At 35.3% G+C, this 26,111-nt stretch overlaps 2 protein-coding genes across 4 annotated transcripts in view; one reads left to right on the top strand and one right to left on the bottom strand.

The window, feature by feature from the left end:
• Positions 1 to 11,348, bottom strand: part of Ncapg (non-SMC condensin I complex subunit G) — a 34,458-nt gene extending 23,110 nt beyond the window's left edge. Inside the window, exons 1-9 of the mRNA XM_076865378.2 lie at positions 11,238 to 11,348; positions 10,126 to 10,329; positions 9,475 to 9,703; positions 7,005 to 7,150; positions 6,669 to 6,753; positions 5,117 to 5,309; positions 4,580 to 4,729; positions 2,283 to 2,423; positions 1,010 to 1,133 (exon numbers count right to left, since the gene is read on the bottom strand). Coding sequence (XP_076721493.1) covers positions 1,010 to 1,133; positions 2,283 to 2,423; positions 4,580 to 4,729; positions 5,117 to 5,309; positions 6,669 to 6,753; positions 7,005 to 7,150; positions 9,475 to 9,703; positions 10,126 to 10,329; positions 11,238 to 11,348 — 1,383 coding nt within the window. The remainder of the gene's footprint in view (positions 1 to 1,009; positions 1,134 to 2,282; positions 2,424 to 4,579; positions 4,730 to 5,116; positions 5,310 to 6,668; positions 6,754 to 7,004; positions 7,151 to 9,474; positions 9,704 to 10,125; positions 10,330 to 11,237) is intronic.
• Positions 11,349 to 11,592: 244 nt separating this feature from the next.
• Dcaf16 (DDB1 and CUL4 associated factor 16) lies at positions 11,593 to 22,974 on the top strand. 3 transcript variants are annotated; one of them, XM_076864219.2, is made up of 4 exons: positions 11,593 to 11,782; positions 19,153 to 19,193; positions 19,475 to 19,592; positions 19,926 to 22,974. In XM_076864219.2, exon 4 carries the CDS (start codon positions 20,531 to 20,533, stop codon positions 21,179 to 21,181), a length of 651 nt encoding a protein of 216 aa, XP_076720334.1. In that variant the 5' UTR covers positions 11,593 to 11,782; positions 19,153 to 19,193; positions 19,475 to 19,592; positions 19,926 to 20,530; the 3' UTR covers positions 21,182 to 22,974. The 3 variants fall into 3 exon arrangements, with proteins under 3 accessions (XP_076720334.1, XP_076720333.1, XP_076720335.1); XM_076864218.2 differs by lacking the exon at positions 19,153 to 19,193; XM_076864220.2 differs by lacking the exon at positions 19,153 to 19,193 and having other exon boundaries at positions 19,911 to 22,974.
• Positions 22,975 to 26,111: the final 3,137 nt, after the last annotated feature.

Raw genomic sequence — 26,111 nt, 5'->3', positions numbered from 1 at the left:
GTCATTTACAGAAAACCAGAGCAAAATATATAGGTAAAAGTAGCACACATTCTGCTTGCTAGACAATTTTAGAACAAAAAAGACTGAACACATCTGACTAAACACTGAGGATATCTGAAGGGAAATAGGCACAAAGATGTTAAAGATTAATTAACTCTCATATGATATCTGAAAAACAGAAAAAATAAATTATGATGCCCATGATTAGACACTATAAACTAAAATTCTGTCTAAACTCTTCAATTCATCTCTTGTTTGGCTTTGTGGGAATTAAATACAGAAAAGTAGAATATCCTTTTATTCTTCTACTGGGTACACAATGCATAAATATTAATAGCATAAACAAGGAGCCATTTGGACACTGGAGTTGGCTAATTCAGGAAAAGGCTGCCTCCCAAATCAAAGTACTGTAGCAAACGCTAGATAATCACTAAGAACACTGTAGAAAGAATTGAACCTGCAACTCAGACTACATAATTATGTGAAAATAATACAGGTCTCTTTTGGCTAACCTAGAAAAAAAATAACACTTTTGAAAACAATATTGTAAATAAAATTTATTTCCATATTTACCAAGCACTTTATGAGTAGTACCTCATTAAATAAAGGTAGGTTTCGTTATTATTTTGTAGTTGAGTAAAAAACCTAAGTAACTTGCCCAAAGACACAAAGTCAGAAAGTATCAGAGGGGTTTCAACCCAGGTATTTGTGACTTCAGCCAACTCTTAGTACTGCAGTACCCAGTGCCTCATGGGCAAAACCTCATCCTACTACTACTCACTTCCTCCCAAACCTATTCTACTTTAAACTGATTAAACAGAGTAACAGACCCACCAAAGAAGGAAGGTATGTTAAAAATGTGTATGTGTGTGAGAAAGAGTGAGAGACAGAGGTAGATATATGGACTTTTAATTTTTAAAAATTTAGTTAGACAAAACAAAAAGTTCTAAAGAGAAATTAAAAGTCATTGACCAAAACCTCTTTATGAACAATGAGCAAAATCACTTACAATTTGTATTCTCTTATTATCATCTATAATGATATGAAGAAGTCTTTCCACAAGAAATGAAATTAGGGATATAGGAGTTGTGGGTAGAGTAAGAATCTCCTGCAAAATAGCCAACAGTCGTTTCCTACAATCAAAGAGATCTGTTTTAATTTAAATATCACTATGATAGAACACATTTTATCTCTAACATTTCACTTACTTAAATTTATCTCAGGTTTTTTCACTTACGTTTATCACTATAGGTTAAAAAAAATCCATATGTACAGACTAGGTAAAAAAAATTCATATTCTGCAAAACAAAGTTTATAAACCACCCTATAATCTTTAATAAATCAAAATAAAATGACAAAGTCCCAAACATGAACCAAACCTTTTAGAAAGTAGTACTACTAGCCCTCTCTGAAATAAATACAAATAGAGATTTTTTTCTAACTAAAAGCTAAAAAAAATTTAGTCTGAAGAAACTCAAGTGGGTTTACATACATATATATGCACATACACACACCATCATGATTCACAGTGTCATTTTAGTTAATAGACTACATATATAATGAGATTCCCATCAGATTAAATTGGAGCTTAAAAGAGTGCCTAATGACACAATAGCCACAGTAATATAGTTCAGCACATTACTCTGTGGTGATGCTGGCATAAAAAATAAAAACCCATCACATTATTACCAATATAAAAGCATAGTACATACAATTCTGTACAGTTACAGTATGTAATATTTAATAATAAACGAGTACTATTGTATATATTTAATAATAAATATATTTATTTATATATTTATTTAATAATAAACATTTATTTAATAATAGGTGAGTAGCTATTGGTTTATGTATTTACTATACTGTATTCATCATTATTTTAGAGTGTACTTCTATTTATTAAAACAAAAGCCTACCATAAAACAGTTATTCCATTTTATGTTATGCTGGTGGCAGCCTTGTGTTTGTTATAGTCTCTTCATTACACCAGGGGGCCATATCATGCAACCTACACCATCTTGGTTTTTGTTCGTACACAGCATAATGTTTGCACACCAACAATATTTAATAACACATTTCTCTTTTCCTTTTGTTAAATGACACATAACTATATGTCTATGTGTATATATACATATAGAAATATACAGAAAAGAAAAATGAAAACTTTTTAAAACACTTAGAGAGCTAGGGTAAATATGTCCAATCATATTATAACAAGACCATTATTCCAATATAGGAAATTAGAAGAGTAAATATGAAAAAGGATTAACATTTACACATACCTTCCTCCTTCTTCACTGGTATCCAAAGACTTGATAATCAGAATCAATTGCTGACCTATGAACTCTTTTGTCATCAAATTTTCAATGTAAGAAAAATTACCTTTTTGTTCTTCAGTAACTACTGGAATGCTCTGGATATAACTAAAACAAGCAAAATTAATAAAGTAGGATCTAGTGGACCCCAAAAAGAAGTTGATTCCCACCTTTAGGCCATAAAGACATCTTTTTCAATTAATTTATTATTCTAAAAACATGAAGTTTATACCCATTCAATAATAAATGTTATTATAATGAACTTTGCAAACTTTTGATGGAGCTAAAGAATTAGAAAATGTATTTTCTATTAAAAATATTCAAGTTCTGAATCTCTTGTCCAAAAGTTCAACTAGTCATAAAAATCTAGTCTTTCCTCATCATACCTAATTAACAATCATTCTTTTGTTTAAAATAATAGTAATAATAGTAATTACAGAAGTAATCCATGAATACAATTAAAAAATTTTTAAATGAACAATTTCATAAATGTACATTATCCTTTCTTAGGACCCTATTTCATTTCTGTAGTGTTCTTATTTCATTGAATGTACTACTAAAAAAATCACCATTAACTACCTTTCATCCTTATCATTGCCCAAATTGAAGCCTTTCCCAACCCTCATATCAAGATTATATTCAATACCCTATCACAAAGGTCTCCCTTTCTCATGTGTAAAACCCCCCAAAACAAACCAAAAAAAAAAGGCTACTTAAAAGCAAAATTTAGACATTTACAAGGAAGCTTAGTAGACTTTTTGTTTTAATCAGTGAAAATGGTGAGGCACCCTAAATATCTAACAGAGAAATAAATTAAATGCTACCAATGTACTATGAAACAATAAACTCTTGTCAAGACTATACAGATTTATATCCAACAACATATAATGCCTTTGGCCATCAACACTTAAAAAAACAAATACATAAACGGAAAACAAGAGTGTATACACACACACATAAAAAATATAGAGCTGCTGTTCTTTTATTTATTTGTGTGGGGGGTGGGGCAGGTAATAGAGATTGAACCCAGAGATATTATGCCATGGAGCTCTTTTTATATTTTACTTTGAGAAAGGGTTTCACTAGTTGCATAGGCTGGCCTCTAACTCGTGATCTTCCCATGTCTGTCTCTCAAATAGCTGAGATTATTTATAGGTGTGAGCCAATACACCAGGCTAGTATGCTATATTTAAAAAAACAAGAAAAAAATCTATGTATACATTTACAGTAATATATATAAACAAGGAAGTTTCAAAGTACATATCCCACATTGTTTAGTTGTTAACTAATCAATCAATTAATCAATGGGATTGGGAAAGCAAGAAATAAAAGGAGAACTCAATATTTTTATTTTATGTACTTTTGTAATTTGAATTTTTACAAGAATGAATATTTTACTTGATAATTTTAAAATGAAATGTATAGAAATAAGTTATGCAAATAATTTAAGAAAAACAAATTTTTTAAACTTTAAAACTAAAATCTACATGGTAAGTTTTTAATAATAAAACTGGCCATAAAATCCCACCCAGAGTTGAAAACTATGGCCCAAGGACTAAATCCACTATGCTATTTTCGTACATCTTATAAGCCAAAAATAATTCTTACTATTAAATTTTTTTAAGTTTTTACACACTGCATATTATACAAAATTCAAATTTTAGTGTCATAAAAGTTAATAAAATTTTATCAGAAAATAGCCACATTCAAGTCATTAACATAATGTATTCAGCAAATTTTGCACTACCGTGGCAGAGCCAAGTAATTTTTTTTTAATATTTATTTTTTAGGTGTAGTTGGACACAATGCTTTTATTTTATTTATTTATTTTTATGTGGTGCTGAGGATCAAACCCAGGGCCTTGCATGTGCTAGCCGAGCGCTCTACTGCTAAGCCAGAATCCCAGCCCCATAGCTAAGTAATTTTGACAGGGAATATATGGCCCACAGATAGGAAAACATTTACTATCTGGCACATAATAATAAGTTTACCAATGAATTAAAAAAAAAACCACACACACCATTATTATTAATTTCATGGAGAAATGTTCATAATCATGTCTCAACAGCTTTGAGGAATAAAACCATAAACATATTGACTACTGACCAGTATAGGATATTCTCCAGAATACCTAATATACATACCCATTTATCTCTACCTGTCTAAAAAGGGGTTTTTAACTTACTCCCAATCAAGCATGACTTTGAAGAAAGGGCTAAGACCAACACACAAACACAATAAAAAACAAAAGAAAAAAAATTTACCTCAGTAAATATTCTGCATATTTAACAGGTTCTGGCAAAATCTGCTCTAAAAATTCTTCACCTTGATCCCCTTGTAATTTCAAATATTCACAAAGAGCACGCCAATACAAAGCTATTTCAGGAGTTAATGTTTCCAGTGGAATCAATTTCCTTCATTAAATAAGAAGACGATAAGAAAAAGAATAATCTTTATATTTAGTTAAAATTTTGAATAAAAATTGAAATGAAAATATTTGCTTTATAATTACCATTCTTTTAATGACATCATAAATTAATTATCCACACACAATGAACAAATATACAATAGGGATGCATGTTTTTGGATTTTCTCAGGGAAGGCTAATGCAAAAATCAAAATAATAAAATGGGAGATCACAGCTAAAGTAGACAGTCTATAATAAATCAATGCATTCTTATAGTACAGGGGGGGGAACTAGAAAAAAATTAAAGATATTGATATAAAGCAATAGGGAGGAAAAACTAATTTTATTTGCAGAAGTTCATAAGCACAATTCAAATAATGAATCCCTTATGTACCTGCCATCATTGTTTTTACAGATTTCCACCAGTTCACTGAGAGGAGTCATTGAAAATAAGGCATTAAGAACTGACACTGCCACTTCAGAAGAATTTTCCACATCCAACCTATGAAGCAACTCCAAGATATTTCCTTCAGTGAAACGTAACCAGCCCCGGAGAAGATGCTTCTGGATTGCTTGTTTCACAGCATCTATTGGATCATTTGAAACATAGATAAACAAAGGCTCCCCCTAGCTTTCATTTCCTGTACTTCATGCATTTTCATTAATTTCTTTCAGATTGATGTTAACATCAAGACGATATTTACAATGCAAATAGATTAAGAAGCAGAACAAAGCATATTAAATAAAGAAAAGAAAAATACAATCATACTGCAAAAGTTATAATGATGCTCACTTCCAACTACAAATGGAAAAAATTCAGCACCAAATACCCAACTAAAAAATTTTGCATTCCCTCTACCCTAAGACAATGGGCTCCAGGTATTAGCCTAGAATTTATAATATCTATTATTCTACTTTGTTGCATCTATAACACAATTCTATTTGCAGAAGTGAATTAAACAAATATACACCAATGCACAAACCTTTGTCTTAGGTTTTAAGACTATCCTACTCAATGACTTTGGACAATGTTTTTCAGACAAAAGTTTGTTTTCTTGCTATAGCAAAATTGCACCATCTTGGCCTTCCCATCAGAGTTGGGAATTTTAAAACATCATTCCTATAAGTAGATTCTGTAGTTTAACAGATGGGGAGAGGGATATTATACTGGCCTAATGCACCAGTATATGGTCTGTCAAGTATTTGCCAAGATACACAAATTTTAAGAAAGACAAAGGGCACAATCCCCCCACCAAAAAATGCCAAATGTTTTCTCTGATATAAGGAGGCTGACTCATAGTGAGTTAGGGAGGGGGGAGCATGGGAGGATTAGATGAATTCTAGATAAGGAAGAGGGGTGGGAGGGAAAGGGAGGGGGCAGAGGATTAGCAAGGGCAGTAGAATGTGATGGACATCATTATCCAAAATACATGTATGAAGAATCGAATTGGGTGTCAACATACTTTATATATAAACAGATATGAAAAATTGTGGTATATTTGTGTAATAAGAATTACAATGCAAAAAAAGTACATACATAAAGGCATGAATTGGCATGAACATACTCTATATACAAAGATATGAAAAACTGTACTGTATTTTGTAATTGCAATGCATTCTGCTGTTGTGTATTTTAAAAAATAAAATCAATAAAACTAAAAAAAAGGGGGGGGCACAAAAAGATTCTAACTTCTGATGTTAATTACCTTCAGAGACCTAAATATAGTTTCTCCATCTATGAAACAGAAAGGTTGAAAGCTCAGCTCCTTCAAAATTCTAAGATCTTTAACACAATGAAATGTTTTCTGTATGATCCACCAACTTCTACCAAGTTTATGGGAATGACAGGCTTACTCACCCTAATTTCTAATACTTGTTTCCTAAACCCCAGTAAGTCTGACTTCAAAATCTAGTAAAACTTTCATATATAAAGATGTATATCTTACCCGATCTGTCATTAAGACCTTGTTGAAGGATCATTACTCTTTGAGCAATGGACATTGCTCTCATATGAACCTTTTCAGCTAAAACCTTAAAAAGGTAATAATAAAAAGATGGTCATTAAGCTTAACACAATTTATAGATTTCTTAACTAGTAATATAAATAACATTCATCTTAGTTAACCAGAATCTCCAAAAAAAACTCGGACAAAAATTCTACCTAAATTATCTATACTCTCCATAATCTTAGAGAAACCAAGTTATGTGCTAAGTATTTTCCAAAAGTACTTAAAGAAAATGGCTTCTTTTAATATGCCTGCAAAAATATTGAATATATTTACCTGATAAGCCAGTTTTCTGACAGACTCTTTTACATCCTTGGTGCGCCCCACAATTTTTGGCAAAGTCTTTGCTGACGGTGCAATGCATGATAACACTGCACGCCTAACTTCTGAATTTGAATCATTTTCAACCAAAGTAGCATATGCTAAAAATAAAGTAATACATTTTAGTACTAAAGAAATTATTTAACAAGTCTTATTTAAAATTTTTTTTAAAATTACATATTTTAGTCTCACACACTTAATTTTAACTGAAAATATTCTCCACCAACTTCCCTTCTAAGGACAGAACGAGAAATTAAAAATAAACTAGGTGTGCCTAAAAATAACCCTAAAAGTGAAAAGAAAATTTACTTTGTGGGCAGTTTATTTTAAACTACTATGCCTTTATTAGGATCCATGAGTTGAATTTTTAATGAATGCATGGTAAAAATAACTTCTGGTAGTCCTCAATAAAACAAAATCCATTTCTTATACTTAATTATATTTATTCTTGTACTTTTCACATTGTCCCCAGCTTCATTATCAAGTACATGTTGACTATCAAACATATATGTTTTATACAACATCATTATGCATATCATTTAACACCCCAAAATGCCAAATACTACAAGCTATCAAGCTTGATTACAAAACTGGTAACAGGGACAAGTGAATAGTTAAGCACAAAAGTGTCTAAAATATATCTAGCACATATGGAAAAGTGACATTGACAATTTTATGACTCCAGAGGTAAAGTTTTTTTTTTTAAATAAGGGATTAAAAAGTACAAATCCTAACAGAAGTTAATAATTCTGACACTAGAATTTCTGATCAAAAAAAGACACCTAAAGAAAAGTGAAACAATGAGGAAAAACTGGAAGACATATGTAAATCATATAATCTAAGGATTTTCTTTTCAGAATATACAAAGAACTCCAATAAATCAATTAAAAATTGATTTTTAAATAAAAAACAGATAAATGGATAAAACACACTGACAGGCATCATATAGAAATAATAATGCATGTGTAATGATGTTTTGGTCAATGACGGACTAAAAGCATGTGACAGTAGTCCCATAAGATTACAAAGGAGCTGAAAAATTCCAATCACCTAGCTACATCTTAGCTGTGGGTAACATCATATCATAATGCATTATTCACATGTTTGTGATGACAAATATAAATTAACATACTGTACTGCCATTTATATAAAACAAAGTACATACAAGGTATAGCATTCAATACATGACACTAATAAAACACCTTTTATTGGTCTATGTACTTGTCATACTTTTTACGGTTTAGAGTATACGCCTTCCACTACTAAAAAAGTGTTTGTAGAAAAGTAATGTCATGCCGTGTTGGCAGCAGTCTCATACATCTCATGTTCAGCACATCTCTTGATTGCACCAAGAAAGCACATTGAAAAACTGACCTATAGCATCCAGTTTGTATAAGTACTCTCTATGATGTTCACACAACAACACAACCAGAAAAATCAACCTAAGAACACAAAATGTATTCCCATACTTACATGACACATGACTATAACTGGCTGCTAAATATATGAAAACATGAGCAACAATGGGATACACACACGCAAACATACACCCACATCATCACTGCATTTTAAATCTGATATTACTAAATATTGACAGGATATGGATCAATGAACACTTTCATGCTCTATTACTAGAAATATTAATTGTAAATCACTGTGTAGAGTACTCATACCTTACCTAATAAAGCTGAACACACATATATTCCAAGTCCACTGTTAGGCATAAACCTTATAAAAATATTTGAACATACATACCAAAAGCTATGTAATTAAGAAAATTCATAATAACAATTTTTTAAAAGCAAAATAATTGGAAACAATTAAAAAATACATTAAGATTAGAAATAATAAAAAACTATTAACTCCAAACAACAGAATGCTATATAATACATTTAAAAAGTATCACATATAGACACTAAAATTAAAAATAATTTTGAAAGAAAAATATAGTACAGTTCACACAAAATGATAGACAAAACTTTACAAGAGCCACATATGATTATGTTTTTTAACTAAAAATTAAGTTTTTTTTTTTCAAAAAAGCAATAATAATTACTTCTCAGGGACAGGTATACAGTTGTGAGATACAGACAGGCAGACTTCAAAGACACTGATAATGTTCTTTTTTTAAATTTTTTTTTAGTTTTCAATAGTTCTTTATTTTATTTTATTTATATGTGGTGCTGAGAATCAAACCCAGTGCCTCACACATGCGAGGCAAGTGCTCTACCACTGAGCCACAACCCCAGCCCATGTTCTGTTTTTTTAAATTGGGTGGTTGCTACTTGGGTGTTCTACTCTTCTGTATGTGTGTGTGTGTGTGTGTGTGTATGTGTGTGTGTGTTACACATACAAAAAAAATTACAATTGCTGAAAAATTAACAAGATCAATAAAAACTGAAAAGATTTAGGAGGTCACACATACCTTTAACCACTGGACATTCATCATCCTTAGGATCCTGAAGTCGTGAAAGAGCCAGGACTGCTTGTATTCTCACATTTGGAATTTTATCTTTCAATCTAATAAGCATGGCTTCATTAATTTTATCAAACAAATCATCATCAATCTGGGCATTTTCTGGCATACTTCCCAAAAGCTTGTTTATGAGCTGGCATACTCTAAATCTGACTGCATTGCTGTTTGCTTCATGAGACTAAAACAAAAATCAATATTCCTAGTCAACATACCATTCCTAAGTATTCAATGCCACCTGAAATGACAACAGTAATTCATTATTTGCTAATAAACTATGAATGCATTTATATTTAACTATATAAAGATACTTTTTATTCAGTCTGACAGTTTGAAAAAAAGTATTTACTAAATTACAAATTATTATCTTTGTAGGAACTTGTAAAATATCAAACTCACTGAAAACAAGTGAGAACCGATTGAAAGAGATCATCAAACACTTGATGCTGAAGTTATTTGTAAAGCCCACCTTTTACTGTTAACCAGAGTTATTATATACTCATTCAGATATTTTCTCAATCACCAGATATTGTCCTGACATATACAAAATTTAAAGTAAAAGTTTCTACATTACTTCCCCAAGGTGCTAGTTTTCATAAGTACCTTTAAGAGAAAAGTAAACAAATAATTTAAAATGCCAACATCTTCCTCTTCCTCATCATCTTCCAAATTGGACTGGTGAAATGAAGTAACAAATTTTGCCGCGAATTCTATTACCCTCTCCACGGCTGGTTCCCGTTTATAGACCACCATAGCATATTTAAGGTAATGAACAAACTCCTCATGAAAAACTGCTTTATCATCCATCTGAAAGACAAAAGAAACCCCTCATAAACTGCACTGATTAAGATCCTTTAACCCAACATGACCCTAATACTGTGAGAGCACTAGCCAAAACACAAACTAAAATCATTGGTAAGCTCAGTTATCCAAAAAGAGCAAAAACAAAGAAGTCTGCACGAATTTCTCTCTAAACTATAATTTGCACCTCTCAGAGGGTACACCAGAGTGACTTTTGGCAGTTAAAGAATTCTTATATTTTTTTTAAATGCCCTTTAAATTTTCATTACGCATTTAGTGTCACTGGAGTATAAACCTGCTTTTTCAAGAACTCATAACCAACACTGACATATTTTGCCCTTTCTATTACCTGGAAATTTCCCTTGGTAAAACTTCCACATTCTATCCCATCTCCTTCTTAAAGCCCTATTATACTTCCTTACAATTTTTCTTTGATATCAAGATACCTTATCTTCCCCCAAATCATTGTCCCTTTGCTCCCTAGGCTCCACTCAAAACACACAGTAAAGGAAGGGCTAAGTTCCGATGCCTAATGGGCATTTGATGACTGGTTCCAGCTTGGCGGTGGCAGGAGGTTGGGGCTTTTCCGCGAAACGACGGCAGAGCCACCGAGCCCACTCTAAGTACTGACGCTCGGTGCCTCAGGCTCAGGATTAATGGTCCACACCGCCCCGGAGATCGCAGAAGAGGAGGGAAGGGTCAGTGCAGAAAAGCCAGGGCGGATCCCCGGGTGGACAGCGCCCCCGGCGACTCGGGCAAGTGGCCTGATCACTGTAAGCCGGGGGTCACGACAGGGAATAGGGGTGGAGGCAAGATGCATCAAGTCCGCAGAGCTACAGGAGGCCCTCGGGGAGGCTGGGCGGAGGAAGGTGGGGCGCGGCACTCAGGCGCGCGCCGCTGGGAAGACAGCTTACCGTGCCGTAGGTGCGACTCAGCGCCACCACCAGTTTCGCCTGGTTCTGGTGAGGCTGCTGTGCCAGCCGAAAGGCTTCCTTAATCGGCAGCAGCCTCTTCTCCGCTCCCATGGCGCCTAGATGACTACCGTCGGCCCCGAAACCCAGTAGTTTAGTCTCCACTGACTCCAGCAAGCCGGCCTCTGAGCGTCCAGGGCGTGGTTACCGCCAGAGCGTTCAAATAACTCCAGCGGGAGATTGAAACATCGCGAGAACGCCGCGAGCGCTTAGGATGCTTGAGCGGGAAGAAAGGAGTCCATCCACTAAGAGCCCCGCGACTTCGGCGCATGCGCCTAGGGTGTGTTTCCCCGCCCCCGCGCCCCCCGTTTTTCCCGGTAGGAAGTGGCGTTTCTAAGGACCGGAGGCGTTGGTTCGGCCGGAAGTGGTGCCGTCAGGGATGTCAAGCGGAGATCTGGTACTACGTTCGGGACAGGGCTGGTGGCGCTAGGCGTTAGCGGACTCGCGTGGCTGGGCGTGAGGCGAGAAAGCAGAAAGGATCCTCCACGGTGAGAACAGGGAGTCAGCCGAGGGAACTGTCTCCGCTCCTGCGACGGGGCAGGGAACCCGAGGAGGGATGCGTGTGGAGGTGGAGGAGGGACCGGGCGTTGGCGAAGCCGGGGCGCGGCCGGCGCGCTCCGAGAAGCCAGCCGTCCCGAGTTCCCCGATCCCGACACCCTGCGGCCCTTGTCCCGCCCTCTGTCCTGGCCTAGGGTGCCTGGCACTTGCCATGGCGAATGGAGGCGGGGCCTGTGAGGAGGAGCAGCCCGGTGTGGTCGAGCTGCCGCTTCTCCGGCGTCCTTCACAAACCTGCGGGAGCTCGGTGTAGTAAACAAAAGAGATCGCAGGGAGAGAGGTCTTCGGGGTCGTGATTAAGAGAAGGAAGTCTAAACTTTTTTTTTTTTTTTTAATGAAATGATCTCCAATAAAAAGGAATACCTCTGTTGAGGCTCAGGACATACCCCTCCAAAATATGTCACTAGAGAGTGCTTACTTGGCGTATTTCTGGCTGTTATATTCTGAGAAACCGCAAATCAGGATTAGTTCTTAAAACTGTCTTTGTAAAGCATACACATTTAAAGACATAAAAAAGTAAATCATCATTTACGGCAACTTTAGTAAAGTATCTATGTCAGGAAGAGGGCTCTCCCCGGACAGTTTTTATTACTGGAAAACTATCTGCATGACACGACAGCCTTTATTCCCCATACATTACCTCTCCGCATCTTTCCTTAATTTATGGCACCACCTGCTTCCCCAGAAGCCCCAAGCCCCTCTTCCTTCTGTAGTTCAGGATACTTCAGTCATCTGACCCTTCTAGTCTCAGTGTCTTGTGAGTCTTCTGTGCCTGTGTACGTTATTAAATGTGTTTTTGTTGTTGTTGTTCTTGTAATTAATGTCTTTTTATCAATTCCTAATCCAACCAAAGAACTTAGGAGGGCAGAAAGAAACATTTCTCCCCTACACTTCAGTAACCACTGCCAGGTGAAGAAATAGTTACAACAAAGTTACCTGTACAACTTTAGAATTAACCTTTCCTGAAATAACAGATACTTTAAAATTTACTGTTAATTTTGATCATGCAAATTTTTATATATTAACCATATGAAGAAATATCGCTGAATGAATAGACTGTAGTGATTTGGATGTTTTGAATATTATATGAATAATCATAAGTGCAACTGGCTTTTGCAGCCAATATGATTTTTAAGTTTATTCATATTGATAATGTTAATAGTAACAATGTGCCAGAGACCATTAAATCATTACAAAAACCCCTGTAAGGTAATTTCAGTCTCCTTTAAGATGATGAAACCAAGGCACAGACCAACTACCAAAGAATAAGGTTCTTCTGCTTCATGTCCCTAATTCCTGAAACTTTGAAGTATTCAAGTGCTAGTTAAGTGAGTTGCCTGTAGTTTTGAAATTAACATGATGTCTAAATTTAAAGAAAAGAGAGGTATTCAAGTTAATCAGAGTAAAAGCATAGAGGCCTAAAAATGCACAGATTATAAGGAGAGCATAGATAATCTCACTATAACTAAAAGGCAGAATACTTAGAAAGCTGTGGTGAAAGAAACCTAGAAAGGGCATTAATTTTTTAACCAGGTATACTCAATTTTATTTCAACATGTCATCAATATAAATGATTGAGATAATTTACATTTTTTTCCTAAGTCTTTGAAATTGGGTACTATTTTACTGTAACCACATTTCAGGCACTGAGTAGGCCCATGGGGCTAGTGGTCTACAGGGCTAGTGGTTACAGTAGTGAACTGCACAGAACTCTTCCTTTACTTTAGGAGAACTAGTTCATATACAATTTTTTTTTTTAATGTAACATTAACTGATAAACTAAACATTAGAACAAACTAATATTTGGCGACATTTTACTTATTTTGATGACTTTAATTGTACCCCTCTCTTTGTGTTTGGGTGCTTGCTACCTTTGTTATTTTGTAAAATTTCTAATTGTATTATGTAGTACATTTTATTTGACTATCTCACCATCAATGAGAGACTTCATAATGTTTTGTTAGTTACTAAAGGATGAGGCATCTGGCCACCAGAGGTCAGCCTGTTTACATTTTTTTTTTTTTTTATGATTAGTGCCATGCTTTTTGTTCAGTATTTTTTGAAAATTATAATCTGAAAATTTTTTAAAGATGCTAGATTAAATTTAAACAGCACAGTCTTACCACTCTAAAGTTTACGTGGGTTTTGCCTTGTTTTTAGTGCTGTGGAAGAGAACAAATAATAACAACTATGGGAATTTCTTCCTGTCCTTGGTAAAGTTAGTTTGACTAAAAAAATAACAAACACTAAGAAAAGATGTGTATTAAAGGTATCAATTACCAATATTTCTTTAAAGGTAAATTGTACATGGAAATTATAGAGTACATTCAGATTTATTTTTATTTTTTTATTGGTTGCTCAAAACATTACAATGATCTTGACATATACATTTGATTCAAATGGGGTACCGTAATCTTAGTCTTATTTTTCCACGTGTACAGATTGCAGAATCACATTGGTTATACAGCCACGTTTATACATAGGGCCATACTAGTGTCTATTGTATTGTGCTGCCCTTCCTATCCCCCCCTCCTTTCCCCTCTCCTCTTTCTACCCAATCTACTGTGACATGTTTCTCTCTCTCTCTTTTTTCTTCCCCCCAACACCATCTTTTATGTAATTTTGCATAACAATGAGGGTCTCCTACCATCTTCTGTGCAATTCCCCTTCTCTCTCCCATTCCCACGCACCTCTCATCCCTATTTAATGGTAATCTTCTTCTCATGCTCTTCCTCCCTGCTCTGTTTTGAGTCGCCCCCCTTATATCAAAGAAGACATTCTGCATTTGTTTTTTAGGGATTGGCTAGCTTCACTTAGCATAATCTGCTCTAATGTCATCCATTTCCCTGCAGATGCCATGATTTTGTTGTTTTTTAGTGCTGAGTAATATTCCATTGTGTATAAATGCCACATTTTTTTTATCCATTCATCTATCGAAGGACATCTAGGTTGGTTCCACAGTCTAGCTATTGTGAATTGTGCTGCTATGAACATTGATGTAGCTGTGTCCCTGTTGTATGCTCTTTTTAGGTCTTTTGGGTATAGTCCGAGAAGGGGAATAGCTGGGTCAAATGGTGGTTCCATTCCCAGCTTTCCAAGGAATCTCCATACTGCTTTCCAAATTGGCTGAACCAATTTGCAGTCCCACCAGTACATTCAGTTTTGATAGGTGTTTTAGTCAGCTCTGTCATCACCATAACCAAAAGACCTGACAAGAATAGTTTGAAAAGAAGAAAAGTTTAGTTTGCACTCAAGGTTTCAGAGGTCTCAGTCCATAGGCAGCTGACTCCATAGTTCTAGGCCCAAGGTGAAGCAGCACATCAAGGCAGAATGGCATGACAGAGGAAAGCAGCTTAGGAAATCGTGATCAGAAAGCACAGATCTCAGCTCACTGGGGACAAAATTATAAATCCCCAAGGCATGCCCCTAGTGAACCACCTCCTCCAGCCATACCTTCCCTACCTTTCTACAATTATTGATATCAGTGGGTTAATGCACTGATTATGTTAAGGCTCTTATAACCCAATCATTTCGTCTCTAAATTTTCTTGCATTGTCTCACACATGAGCTTTTGGGGGAACACTTTGAATCAAACATAACATTCTGCCCCTGGCCCCTAGAAGCTCATGCACATCTCAGTGCAAAATATGTTTATAGTCTGTTTTTTAAGGCTTAAGGATCAGCCATGCATGGTGGTGCAAACCTGTAATCCCAGTGGCTTGGGAGGCTGAGACAGAAGGATTGTGAGTTCAAAGCCAAACCCAGCAAAAGAAAGGTGCTAAACAACTCAGTGAGACCCTCTCTCTAAATAAAATACAAAATAGGGCTGGGGATGTGGCTCAGTAGTCAGATGCCCCTGAGTTGAATCAGGTACCAAAAGAAGGAGAAAAAAAAAAAAAGAATCTTAATGATTCCATTGTCTTAACAGTTCCACCATTTCCCAAAAGTCTAAGTCCAAAGTCTCCTCTGAAACTCAAGACAAACTCTCAGCATGAGCCCTAGGAAAGCTCAAAAGCAGGTTATATACATTGAACACATAATGGCATAGAATAAACAATATGGAAAAATTTTGTGCATGGACTGTTAAGGATAACAGTAATGGGTTCGTTGTTAGGTCTAGGATTTAGGTATGCCTTCACATAGACTTTTTCAGCCTTTTTGCTGATTTCAAGAGTAACCCATTTTTTAGAATGTTTTGAGTAACAACTGAAGTGTACCCAAATAATTTTATAGATGCAATCTGCTTGAAATGAAAACAGTAAAAATAAAAGCACAAAGAACAATTAAAACCCTTCTTTAGTCTCAATAAAGTTAAGACAACAGTATGTGACAGATGTTAATATTCATTTCAGATTGAACTAGGTAATAATACATACATTTAAAAGGTTTTTATACCCAGTGACCCAGGAAGCTGAGGCAGAAGGATCACAAGTTCAAAGCCAGTCTAAGCAACTTGGTGAGATCCTGTCTGAAAATGAAAACTAAAATGTGCTGGGGATGTGGCTCAGTAGTTAAACACACCTGGGATCAATTCCCATTACCTCCCCCCTCAAAAAAAGTATTTATATTCATGTTTCTTAAAGTTATAAGGAGTTGCCTTTGTTTTGCTGTAGTAGCATCATATTTGTTGATCTTGTTCTTTAGGATTGTTTCTTGTATACCGTATTACTAGATCACCAAAATACAACTTGGGGGTTTTTCTCTCTCAAGAATAAAACAACATTTCTGTGGTTATTTACTTCAGATCCTAGTCATTTCCTCATTAATTTTTTTTTTTTTTTTTTTTTTTTTTTTTTTTTTTTTTTTTGAGATAGGGTTTCACTGAATTGCTGAGGATTTTGTTAATTGTGCTGAGGATGGCCTCAAACTTGGGATACTCCTGCCTTAGCCTTCTGGGTTGTTGGAATTACAGGCATATACCACAGTACCTGATTTTTATTAATTCTTTCAAACAACATTTATTGAGCCCTTAATATATGCTAGACACTGTGCTGAGAACTGAAGCATATAAAAAAATTATTAATTAAAGCCATACCATATGACCATGTTAGCACAACTCAGTGTATTTGAAACTACAGATATTCACTGACTTTTATTTTGTATACTACCCCTTCAGAATAATACAAATGAGATCTTGATAATGTTTCTTGATTTTCTTTCATTTAGTACTATACCCTTAAAGTCCATCTGTTTTGTTACATATACTTCTAGCTATGCATATTTCTAATGTGCTTCTACTGCATTTTACCTATCCTCTCTAGTGATGAAAACTTAGAATATATCTAATTCCTTATCACTGATAGAGCTTCAGAGTATATCCTAATGCTTGTTGGTCTTAAGGAAAATTTATTTGCTATATACCCAAAAGTAGAGTTGCTAGATCATGAGCTGTACAGTTAATTTGGCTAAGTATTACTGCCAGATTTCTTTTCAGAATGGTTATACCAATATACAATCCCACCAACAGTGCCAGTTCCTACAGGGAACTCACTAACACTTGATGTTATCTAGCCTTCTAATTTTCACCAAACTAATAGCATAATGTTATCATATGATTAATCCATTTGGATTTTCTCTTCTGTTAATTGGATATTCTTGTATTTTGCCCATTTTTTAAATTGAATTTGCTACTAGTTTGTTTTGTGTTTTTCCCCTCTTCTTTCTTTGCCATGCTAGAGATCAGACCCAGGGCGTCAAGTATGCTAGACAAGAACTCTACCACTGAGCTCTGGGCTAGAGCCCCAACCCTTTTTAAAAAGTTAATTTGTAATTAATGTTGTCTTTGATATCTTTAGTTCTCTCCAGGTATTATTGATTCTGGTGATTGAATTAATCATTGTTTGGTCTTGTGCTCTATGCTATTTTGTTTGTTTTCCCTGACTGTATTAGCTTTATGTCACCATGACCAAAATATCTTGACAATAACAACTTAAAAGAGGAAAGGTTTTTGTGGGGCGGGGGCGCTACAGTTACAGAGGTTTCAGTATGTAGTTGGCTGGCATCCTTTCTTTGGGCCTGAAGTGAGGCATGAGGCAGAACATTATGTAGAAGAGTATAGCAGAAGGAAGCTGCTCAGTTCCTGGCAATCAGGAAGCAGAGGGACAAAGAGAACGGGCCAGAAACAAGATATAGTACCCATGGTATGTCCTACTGAACTACTTCCTCCAGCCCTGTCCCACCTGCCTGCAGTTTTCATCCTCTCCCAGTAGTCCATTCAGCTACCAGTGGATTAATCCACTGATGAGGTGAGAGCCCTTGTGATTCAGTCATTTCCCAAAAGCCTACCTTTGAGCATTGCTGCGCAAACAACCAAGCCTTCAACACATGAACTTTTGGTAGAATTTTCAGATACAAACCATAACATCAGCCTCCAATCACAAAAGTATTCTCATCTATTATATTTGATTAACTATATGGCTTTACCATCTCACTTAGGTTTTATCCTCCTATACACCTGGCATTATATAGGTGTACAGTTTTATTTTTCTTCATTTGAGCCACTTGTACCAATAAATGTGCTAAAATGCATCCATTTCCCCCTTGAATTTATGTACCACTCTTATACTGTATTCCCAAATTATATGTGACTGTATTCTGTTTTACTGAATTATGTCTGATCTTACATTCCATCCTATTTTAATTTTCAGATTTTTATAATTAATAGTTTGAAGATTAAGAACGCCCTTTACTAGCAGAAAGTTCTGTAGTGTTGAGGGACGGGGTCTAGGAGGGATAGGGGAAAAGGGGAAGTACTGAGGACTGAATTAGAGCAAATTATATTCCATGCTTTTGTAGTTACGTCAAATGATTCCTAATGTTATATATAAAACTAAAAAAAGAACTTTAAAAAAAAAAAAAAAAAAAACCTTTTCTCGTCTGTTTACTGCTTTGGCCATGTGTGAAGTTTTATTCTTTCTATATAAACATTGAGGTTCATTTTCATTAAATTCCTCAAAATTTTGTCCAGAGTTGTATAAATTAAAGTTAGTATCTTTGTAGCATTTATTTATTTTCATCCAAGAGCATGGAATGTTTCTATTTCTATGTCTTACTTGGTCTTATATATTATTAACTAGTCCTTATGTCCTTTATAAATTTGGAGACATTTGTTTTTCCTACTGTTAAATGTACTATATAATATATTTTCTTGTTAGTGTTGCTGATATTGAAATTAATAGTGTAAATTAATAGTTTTATTGATTCTTTTCCAATTCCTGAACCTGTCATTTATTTATAACATTAACTAGCATTTTCAGTACCATGTCAGACAGTATCATTCATACTCTGATTTCACTTTTTAAAGGAATATATCTCATTTGGGATCATATTTGCTTAAAGTTTTTGGTAAGTAAACTTTAATCTTTTTTTCCCTTTCACTTTTGGAAACTTAAATTTATAAATTTCTAAAGTTGGACTCTTCTTTCTTTCCCAGAAAAGCTCTACTTATAACATTCTTTTTACTTTATTTAAGGTACTGTTAGATTATCTTAAGTAATAGAGTTTTTGAAAATGCATTGAGCGTATGCTTTTTATATTTCATATGTCTCTAGATTTGAAGTTAATTTTTTTATTCTCATAAAAGAAATTAGTCAGTTTTCATGCTGTTTTTTTTTTTTCTGGAACAGCTTATATAAGATTGTTCGTATGACTCAGTCTCTGAGACCACATCAAGAGTTCCAACATCTAGCAGCTCTATCACCAGGACAGACCCTCTAAAACTAATCCTAACAAGTACATCTAAAGGTAAAAAGATAAACTCTCAGTTTGGGCTTTGGGGCATAGGGATCTATTTTTTCAGAAGTAATTTTCTATGTGAGAGCTGTATTCTTAAAAACAAACTGGACCAGTTTTGTTCCAACAAAGTATTAAAATGTCCCCAAGCTCTTTCCTAATTTTGTGATTATAAGAGTTCCCAACAGGAAAATCAGCCTAAGCCTATGACATAGAGAGGAGAAAATCAACTAGGCTTTTTTGCTTAGTATTCATTTTCTTGGTTTTGTGTAAAGTTAGATGGGTGGTAATGTTACTTAGTGCCTTCAGACTTTAATATCAAGTCTCTAGTTTTCTCATTCACAGGTTAAGGCTACTTTTCCACATAGTCCAACCACTAAGTCAGGAGTTTCCAAGGGCATTTACCTCACCTGTGGAAAACTTCAGATCCTTGCCTATCAGATGTTCTTGACAACTCATCCCATCATCCCCATTCTACATAAGTTGCCATACCAGCGGACAACCAAGACAACTGCTGAGCTTTTTATTACCAAGTAGATTTAATGTCACTGCCAACAAAACAGAGTGGACAAAGTGTCTCTTGATAATATCACTACCCGTTGAAACTACGCCAAGAAAATCAGCATGCCTAGTTGAGGACCCTTCTCTTCTTGGGTAGTCAGGATTTGAAGGAGATACTCGATGACATGTGCCACTGGTAAGTGACTAACAATTTTACTCGCTGAACTGATCCTGAGGACTAAGATGTCTACCTTGTAAGTGAAGAATATACATCATAATCTTGAAGAACTGCACAGTGGTGTAGGCCAGAGGCATACTCTGTGTGTATAATGGACTGACAAATTAATCTTGGTGAAAAGATTTGTCATCTTATTTCTATTCGCCAGTGTTAGTCATTGTTCTGCTGGCTTAGATTGTTAACCTTTTTCTGATTTCTTACTTTTTTCTTAATGGGTCCCAGAAATCCCTCTCCTGACCCTTTGTCAGAATCAGAAAGTGAGGAAGAAGAAAACATTAGCTACCTAAATGAGAGTTCTGGAGAAGAGTGGGATTCCTCAGAAGAAGACGACCCCAAGGTGCCCAACCTAACACCTCTTGAGAGTCTTGCCTGGCAGGTTAAGTGCCTTTTAAAATATTCTACAACTTGGAAACCTTTAAATCCTAATTCCTGGTTGTATCATGCTAAACTCTTGGATCCAAGTACACCAGTTCATATACTTCGAGAGATAGGTCTAAGACTCTCCCATTGTTCCCATTGTGTCCCCAAACTGGAACCAATTCCTGAATGGCCCCCTTTAGCCTCTTGTGGAGTCCCACCTTTTCAAAAGCCCCTTACAAGTTCCAGCAGGCTTTCTAGAGATCATGCCTCTTTAAATGGAGCACTGCAGTTTGCTACCAAACAGTTAAGCCGAACATTGAGCAGAGCTACTCCCATACCTGAATACTTAAAACAGAATCCTAATTCATGTGTTTCTGGTTGTTGCTGTGGCTGGCTAACTAAAACAGTAAAGGAAACCACCCGCACCGAACCCATCAACACTACTTATTCCTACACTGATTTCCAAAAGGCAGTTAACAAACTCCTAACTGCTTCATTATAAAGATTGCCGTTCACCCTGATATCTCTGATGTTGCTATTTGAAGTGGGAGTCCAAAATTAATTACTACACAGGCTACAGCTGAGAAACAAATGCCTTCTCAACCAAATTGCCATGTCCTAACAAGCTAGAGCACCCAAGGGCCCTGTATTTCAGCTATACAAAATATGTGTGGTAAGCATACCTTCTGACAAACCCTAGAGATAAAATGAGAACTTCAGTAAAGAATTAGTCAAAAGAAAACATATTTTAAAAGCTAACTTGAATATTCTCCACAATTAGTATTCACCCTACTTCATTTTGTTCTGCCTGCCTGAATGTACTTGTTACATGTCTGGTTATTAATGGATAGGAAAAAATAAACCATCACCCTTTTGTTACTGAATCAACAGAACAGACTGGTGGGATTCAACCATCAGAAAGCAAGAAATTAGCTACCCCCACTAAAATCTTTTCAAGTATGATCTTCTCAACATTCATTTCTACAGCAGTAAAGTGAGTAATTACATGAGCGAAAATGATAGAAATGTGGATTTCTCTCTCAGATTTTATATAGATATACCTTTTGGGGGGTTCCTGTTTTTTATGGGGAGTGCATTTTCAAAATTAGCCTACGAACTCTAAACCTATTAAGGTATCTGCATTTACAACTTGAGCATTCTATATCATAGGCTTTTACCAGGCTTTCTGTGGCTAAATTGGCCCATAATATCATCCCTTGAATTATAACAGTCCGCTATTCTGTAGGGAGTATGTTTCCTGGATCTTGGCACTCAGACTTTTGTCATGCGCAAATAAAATATATTCAAAAAAGATAAAAAGGATTAAGAGAGAATATGGTTTCACTATCAACTGGTAAAAGATTAAAACATTTCAACTGTATTACATTTCATGGAGCAGAAATTTATGCCCTTTCCACATCCATTGCAAACATTTCAAAAACCCTTCTAATATTAATGAATCAGCCTAACACATCTGAAATTAAGCATTTTGGCATTTTTTAAGTAGATTAACTTCTGATTTTCTTCTGACTGAATAAGGAAGAGTATATGCCTTTGAGTACATTGCCTATGATTCTACTATGAGCCAAAACATAGAAATCAACAAAAATAAAATGCATGAGACCATTAAATTTTTTGACATATCCTACAATAAAAAGTGAAATTTGTGTGTCATTGTGGATAACTGGGCATCTAAAGGGAATCATAAAACATATTGTTAAAAATGTATCATATATTCTCTTTATTTTAGTTTTGCTTTTTCTTGTTCTCCATAATTGCTATGTACAAGGTTGAATAAAAAAAAAAAAAGCAGTGATGCAATCACAAATTTTGTAAATATATAATAGCTTAAGGAGAGCAAACAGTGTTTATAACCTAATAAGTATTTCTACTGAGCTTTAGTTATCCTGTCTTAAGGGGGAAAATAAGAGTATTATAGTAAGTAGGGGGAAAAAAAAAAAAACTTGTTCATGGTAATTATTGACCTGGACCTATATCATACTGTTAGTATAACTGAATGTATCAGAAACTGTTCCTATATAGATGTTCTGTGAAATTGGTTTTTAAAACGTTACAAAATCTGTTTTCCTTTTTTTTAGGGGTAAAGATTGGAGGAGGTAGGAAAGAAATCTGAAAATTAAAATGTGTTCTTTATGTATCCATAACATGTTCGTGTGTGTGTGTGTGTGTGTGTGTGTGTGTAAAAGTGCCTTGCTTGTGAATGCATTTTTGCTATTCACTCCAAAAAGGAAGCCTTTTTCCACCTTGGCAGCTGAATAAACAAACATCTTTGTACATGCGGAACAGAGTATGGTCATTTATCCTCCACAAATGAAATGTATCCTGCTTGGCATAAGGCATATTCAACATTAAATAAGTATTGAATGCAGTTAGTAGACAGATTTATCTATATCTGTGTAGTATCTGACAAGGTGTCTTGGCATCTTTAGAGAAGAACACACTTGAAGAAGAAAACATCTCATTCAGGCAAGACTCAAATTTAAGTAATCCCAGGTTGTACAAAATAATAAGTACCTGAATAAGCCTTAAGCCTTTGCTTCCTTTTATGTGTCAGATTTGACGTTGGAGACAAATGTACCACTTTTACATTCTCCCTGTGTGGGCCTCTGATTAAATGTAGTCACCATAATTAGGGTAAAGAAAGACAAATTTTTCACTCTTTATAATAATAGTTATCAAAGAAGAGAGGAAACAGGGTTTCTAAACCAGTGAATGTTAATAGATTATTTAAAGGTGTTTTCTCTCTCAGTGCAGAGGCAGCCTTTATGTTGAAGTAGTCCAGATACCTTGAACTTTGTCTTTTGGTCCCATCTGCTTCCTAAGAAAAGCCCCGGGCGGGGGGGGGGATCATGCATGGCAGGAGGCAGACAGATGGTAGGTCTTCTCCAAGGGATTTTTCGTTCTAGAGATCCTATTATGCCCACATCTATCCATCTAAACATTTTTCTCTTGGGAAAACTGTTCTGATATTAGATTGTTAAGTAGTTAAGGATCTTAGAAGTCACTTGGGTTATTTTCTTACTGATGCATAAATTGTCTTATATGTTTGATAACTAGCTTTCTACTTTTTGCTCCAGTGTTAGAGAATGAAATGTCTTTTAGAGCATACCATTAGTTTTTAAAATATCTTATAAGACATATAGTGACTACTATTATTAAGGAGTGCCTACTATGGACTAGACTCTGGGAATGCAAAATATATGAACCAACATACATCATCCAATGCCATTTCTCTGGGGTCCCACTAAAGAAGCCTAAGCCCCTAATCCATAAACAGGCCCTTCAAATATTTGAAAATGGCTTATGGTTGGAGATCACATGAAGGAATTAAATGGAGCAGCCATCCAAGTGTCATGGAGATTTCATATGGAGGGCACTCTCAACAAATCAACTCCACAAGGAATAGGCAAAAGAAGCAATAAAATGCAGATTTAAGCTGTATATGCCAAGTACACAAAGCAAAAACACACAAATATCAAGCTAGAAACATTTGCTTAGGTGGCTAGGGTATATGGAAAAGTCTGGATAAACTCAGAACTCATGGAACAACTTTGTATATGCTTTTGGCATAGTGGTACACCAAGGAATAGTATCAGTTATACTTAGGAAAACTAAGGGAGCTACATGAACAGGCATCAGCTAACTGGTATTTTTTGTGGGTCAACTTGCGGTTGCCAAAAGAAAATGCTTGTATCTTTGGCAATTTCAATAATGGCTACATGTTCAAGTCTGATCATTTTAAGTAGTCTGCTGAGCTCTTCCTTTAGGAGCAAGATAAGTAAAGGGACAGGACAAAGATATCTGACACTTGGCAGATAGAAGTGACCAGCACTTCTCAATGTGGGAAATGAATGCTGATTTTTAAAAATGAGGAAGACAGCACTTGAGTATTGCTTCTAAACAAATGTAGAGTAAGTTAAAAATGTTAGCAACAGTTTAGAGTTGGTTTATAAAAGAGAAAGTTGACCAGAATTTGGACAGTTTATTTGGGATAATATGAAAATTCCTGGGATCATTTGGGGAGTTAGGCCTATCTAAACCAGTAATCTTCCAGAAAAAGACTCAGGTTCTTGATTGACCTAACAAGATAAAAACAGTTGTGACTACAGAGAAATCAGGATGGTAGGATATCAAATGAGATTGCAACAGAAACCATTATGTTTGACTCTCTGAGATGCCTATACTTATTATTACTCTCCTATCTATGGTATTATCTGGTGGGACTTGACATTCCAAAGTATCAACTGGTGTTACAAGATGTATTAAAGCAATGGTCTACTAGCAGTAACTTCTTCCCAGAGATATCCAGACAAACTATTCAAAGGTATGGCAACATTTTATCAAGAAAGACCCTAGATTGGCTTTATGATTGCACCCTAAGTAACCCAATGGCTTGATAGAGTGGTAGAGCTCTGGTGACACAACTGAAGGACCAGCCACTACATGGAGAACCATAATTTCAGGCTTGGATGATTATTGGCTACAGCCAATGTGTTCATTTCATGGGGACTTTTTTTTTTTAAGAGAGATTTTTTTTAATATTTATTTTTCAGTTTTCGGTGGACACAAAATCTTTTATTTTTTATGTGATGCTGAGGATGGAACCCAGCACCCCGCGCATGAAAGGCGAGCACATTACCGCTTGAGCCACATCCCAACAGCCCCATGGGGACTTTTAATATAATAAAAATGTGTTACATAGTGTTGGGCCCCTGGTTCCCTACCTGATGGTGAAGTAGACTTTCCCAGTGACCTGAATGCTTTGATTCAAAGCCCAGTTTCCTTCTTTGAACCGAGCTTTTCTATACTTCTTGGGATACATTTCTTTAAATGTTAAGTTGCTAAATTTAGCAAACAAAAATACTAGGCCTTGTACCAAAAAAAAAAAAAAAAATACAGGACACCCAAATAAATTTGAATTTCAGATAAACTGCCATATAAGACATACCAGAAAAAAATTTGTTTATCTGAAATTCAAATTTAACTGCTTTTCTGATTTTATCTGACAACTTTATAAATGTTTAAAAAGAAGCCATGGTTCTCAGAAACAAAACATGTTGCATCCATGAAATGAGAACAAGATGCTATGAAAAATAATCAGAAGATAAGAGCTATTAGAAAAGTAGGAGAACCAAAATTAAGCATTCAGTAGATGTGTGGAAGAAATTTCCCAAATTAAAACAACATTGATTAAGCTTGAGTTGTTGTCATAGCTGTTCCCAGGCAATAGTCTGATTTTGTCCATTATATGTTCTTGTCTTACTTCTATAAACTTGACTAGGAATTAGGGAGGTTACCACATGGTTGACCCAAGGTTAAAACATATTAAGTGGTGAAGAAGTAGGCCTAATTGCAGAAAAGAGTTTTTTTTTTTTTAAGGAGATTCCTTTATATTTAGCTAAAACATAACC

This window comes from Callospermophilus lateralis, chromosome 8 (assembly GCF_048772815.1).
Source record: "Callospermophilus lateralis isolate mCalLat2 chromosome 8, mCalLat2.hap1, whole genome shotgun sequence".
NCBI classification, from domain to species: Eukaryota; Metazoa; Chordata; class Mammalia; order Rodentia; family Sciuridae; genus Callospermophilus; species Callospermophilus lateralis.
Note: the sequence above shows the minus strand (reverse complement) of the source record. Positions and strands in the feature narration are given on the sequence as shown.

Bases quoted from the DNA above. Each gene is read 5' to 3' on its own strand.
- Dcaf16 (XM_076864218.2), top strand. From the start codon at position 20,531: ATGGGTCCCAGAAATCCCTCTCCTGACCCTTTGTCAGAATCAGAAAGT.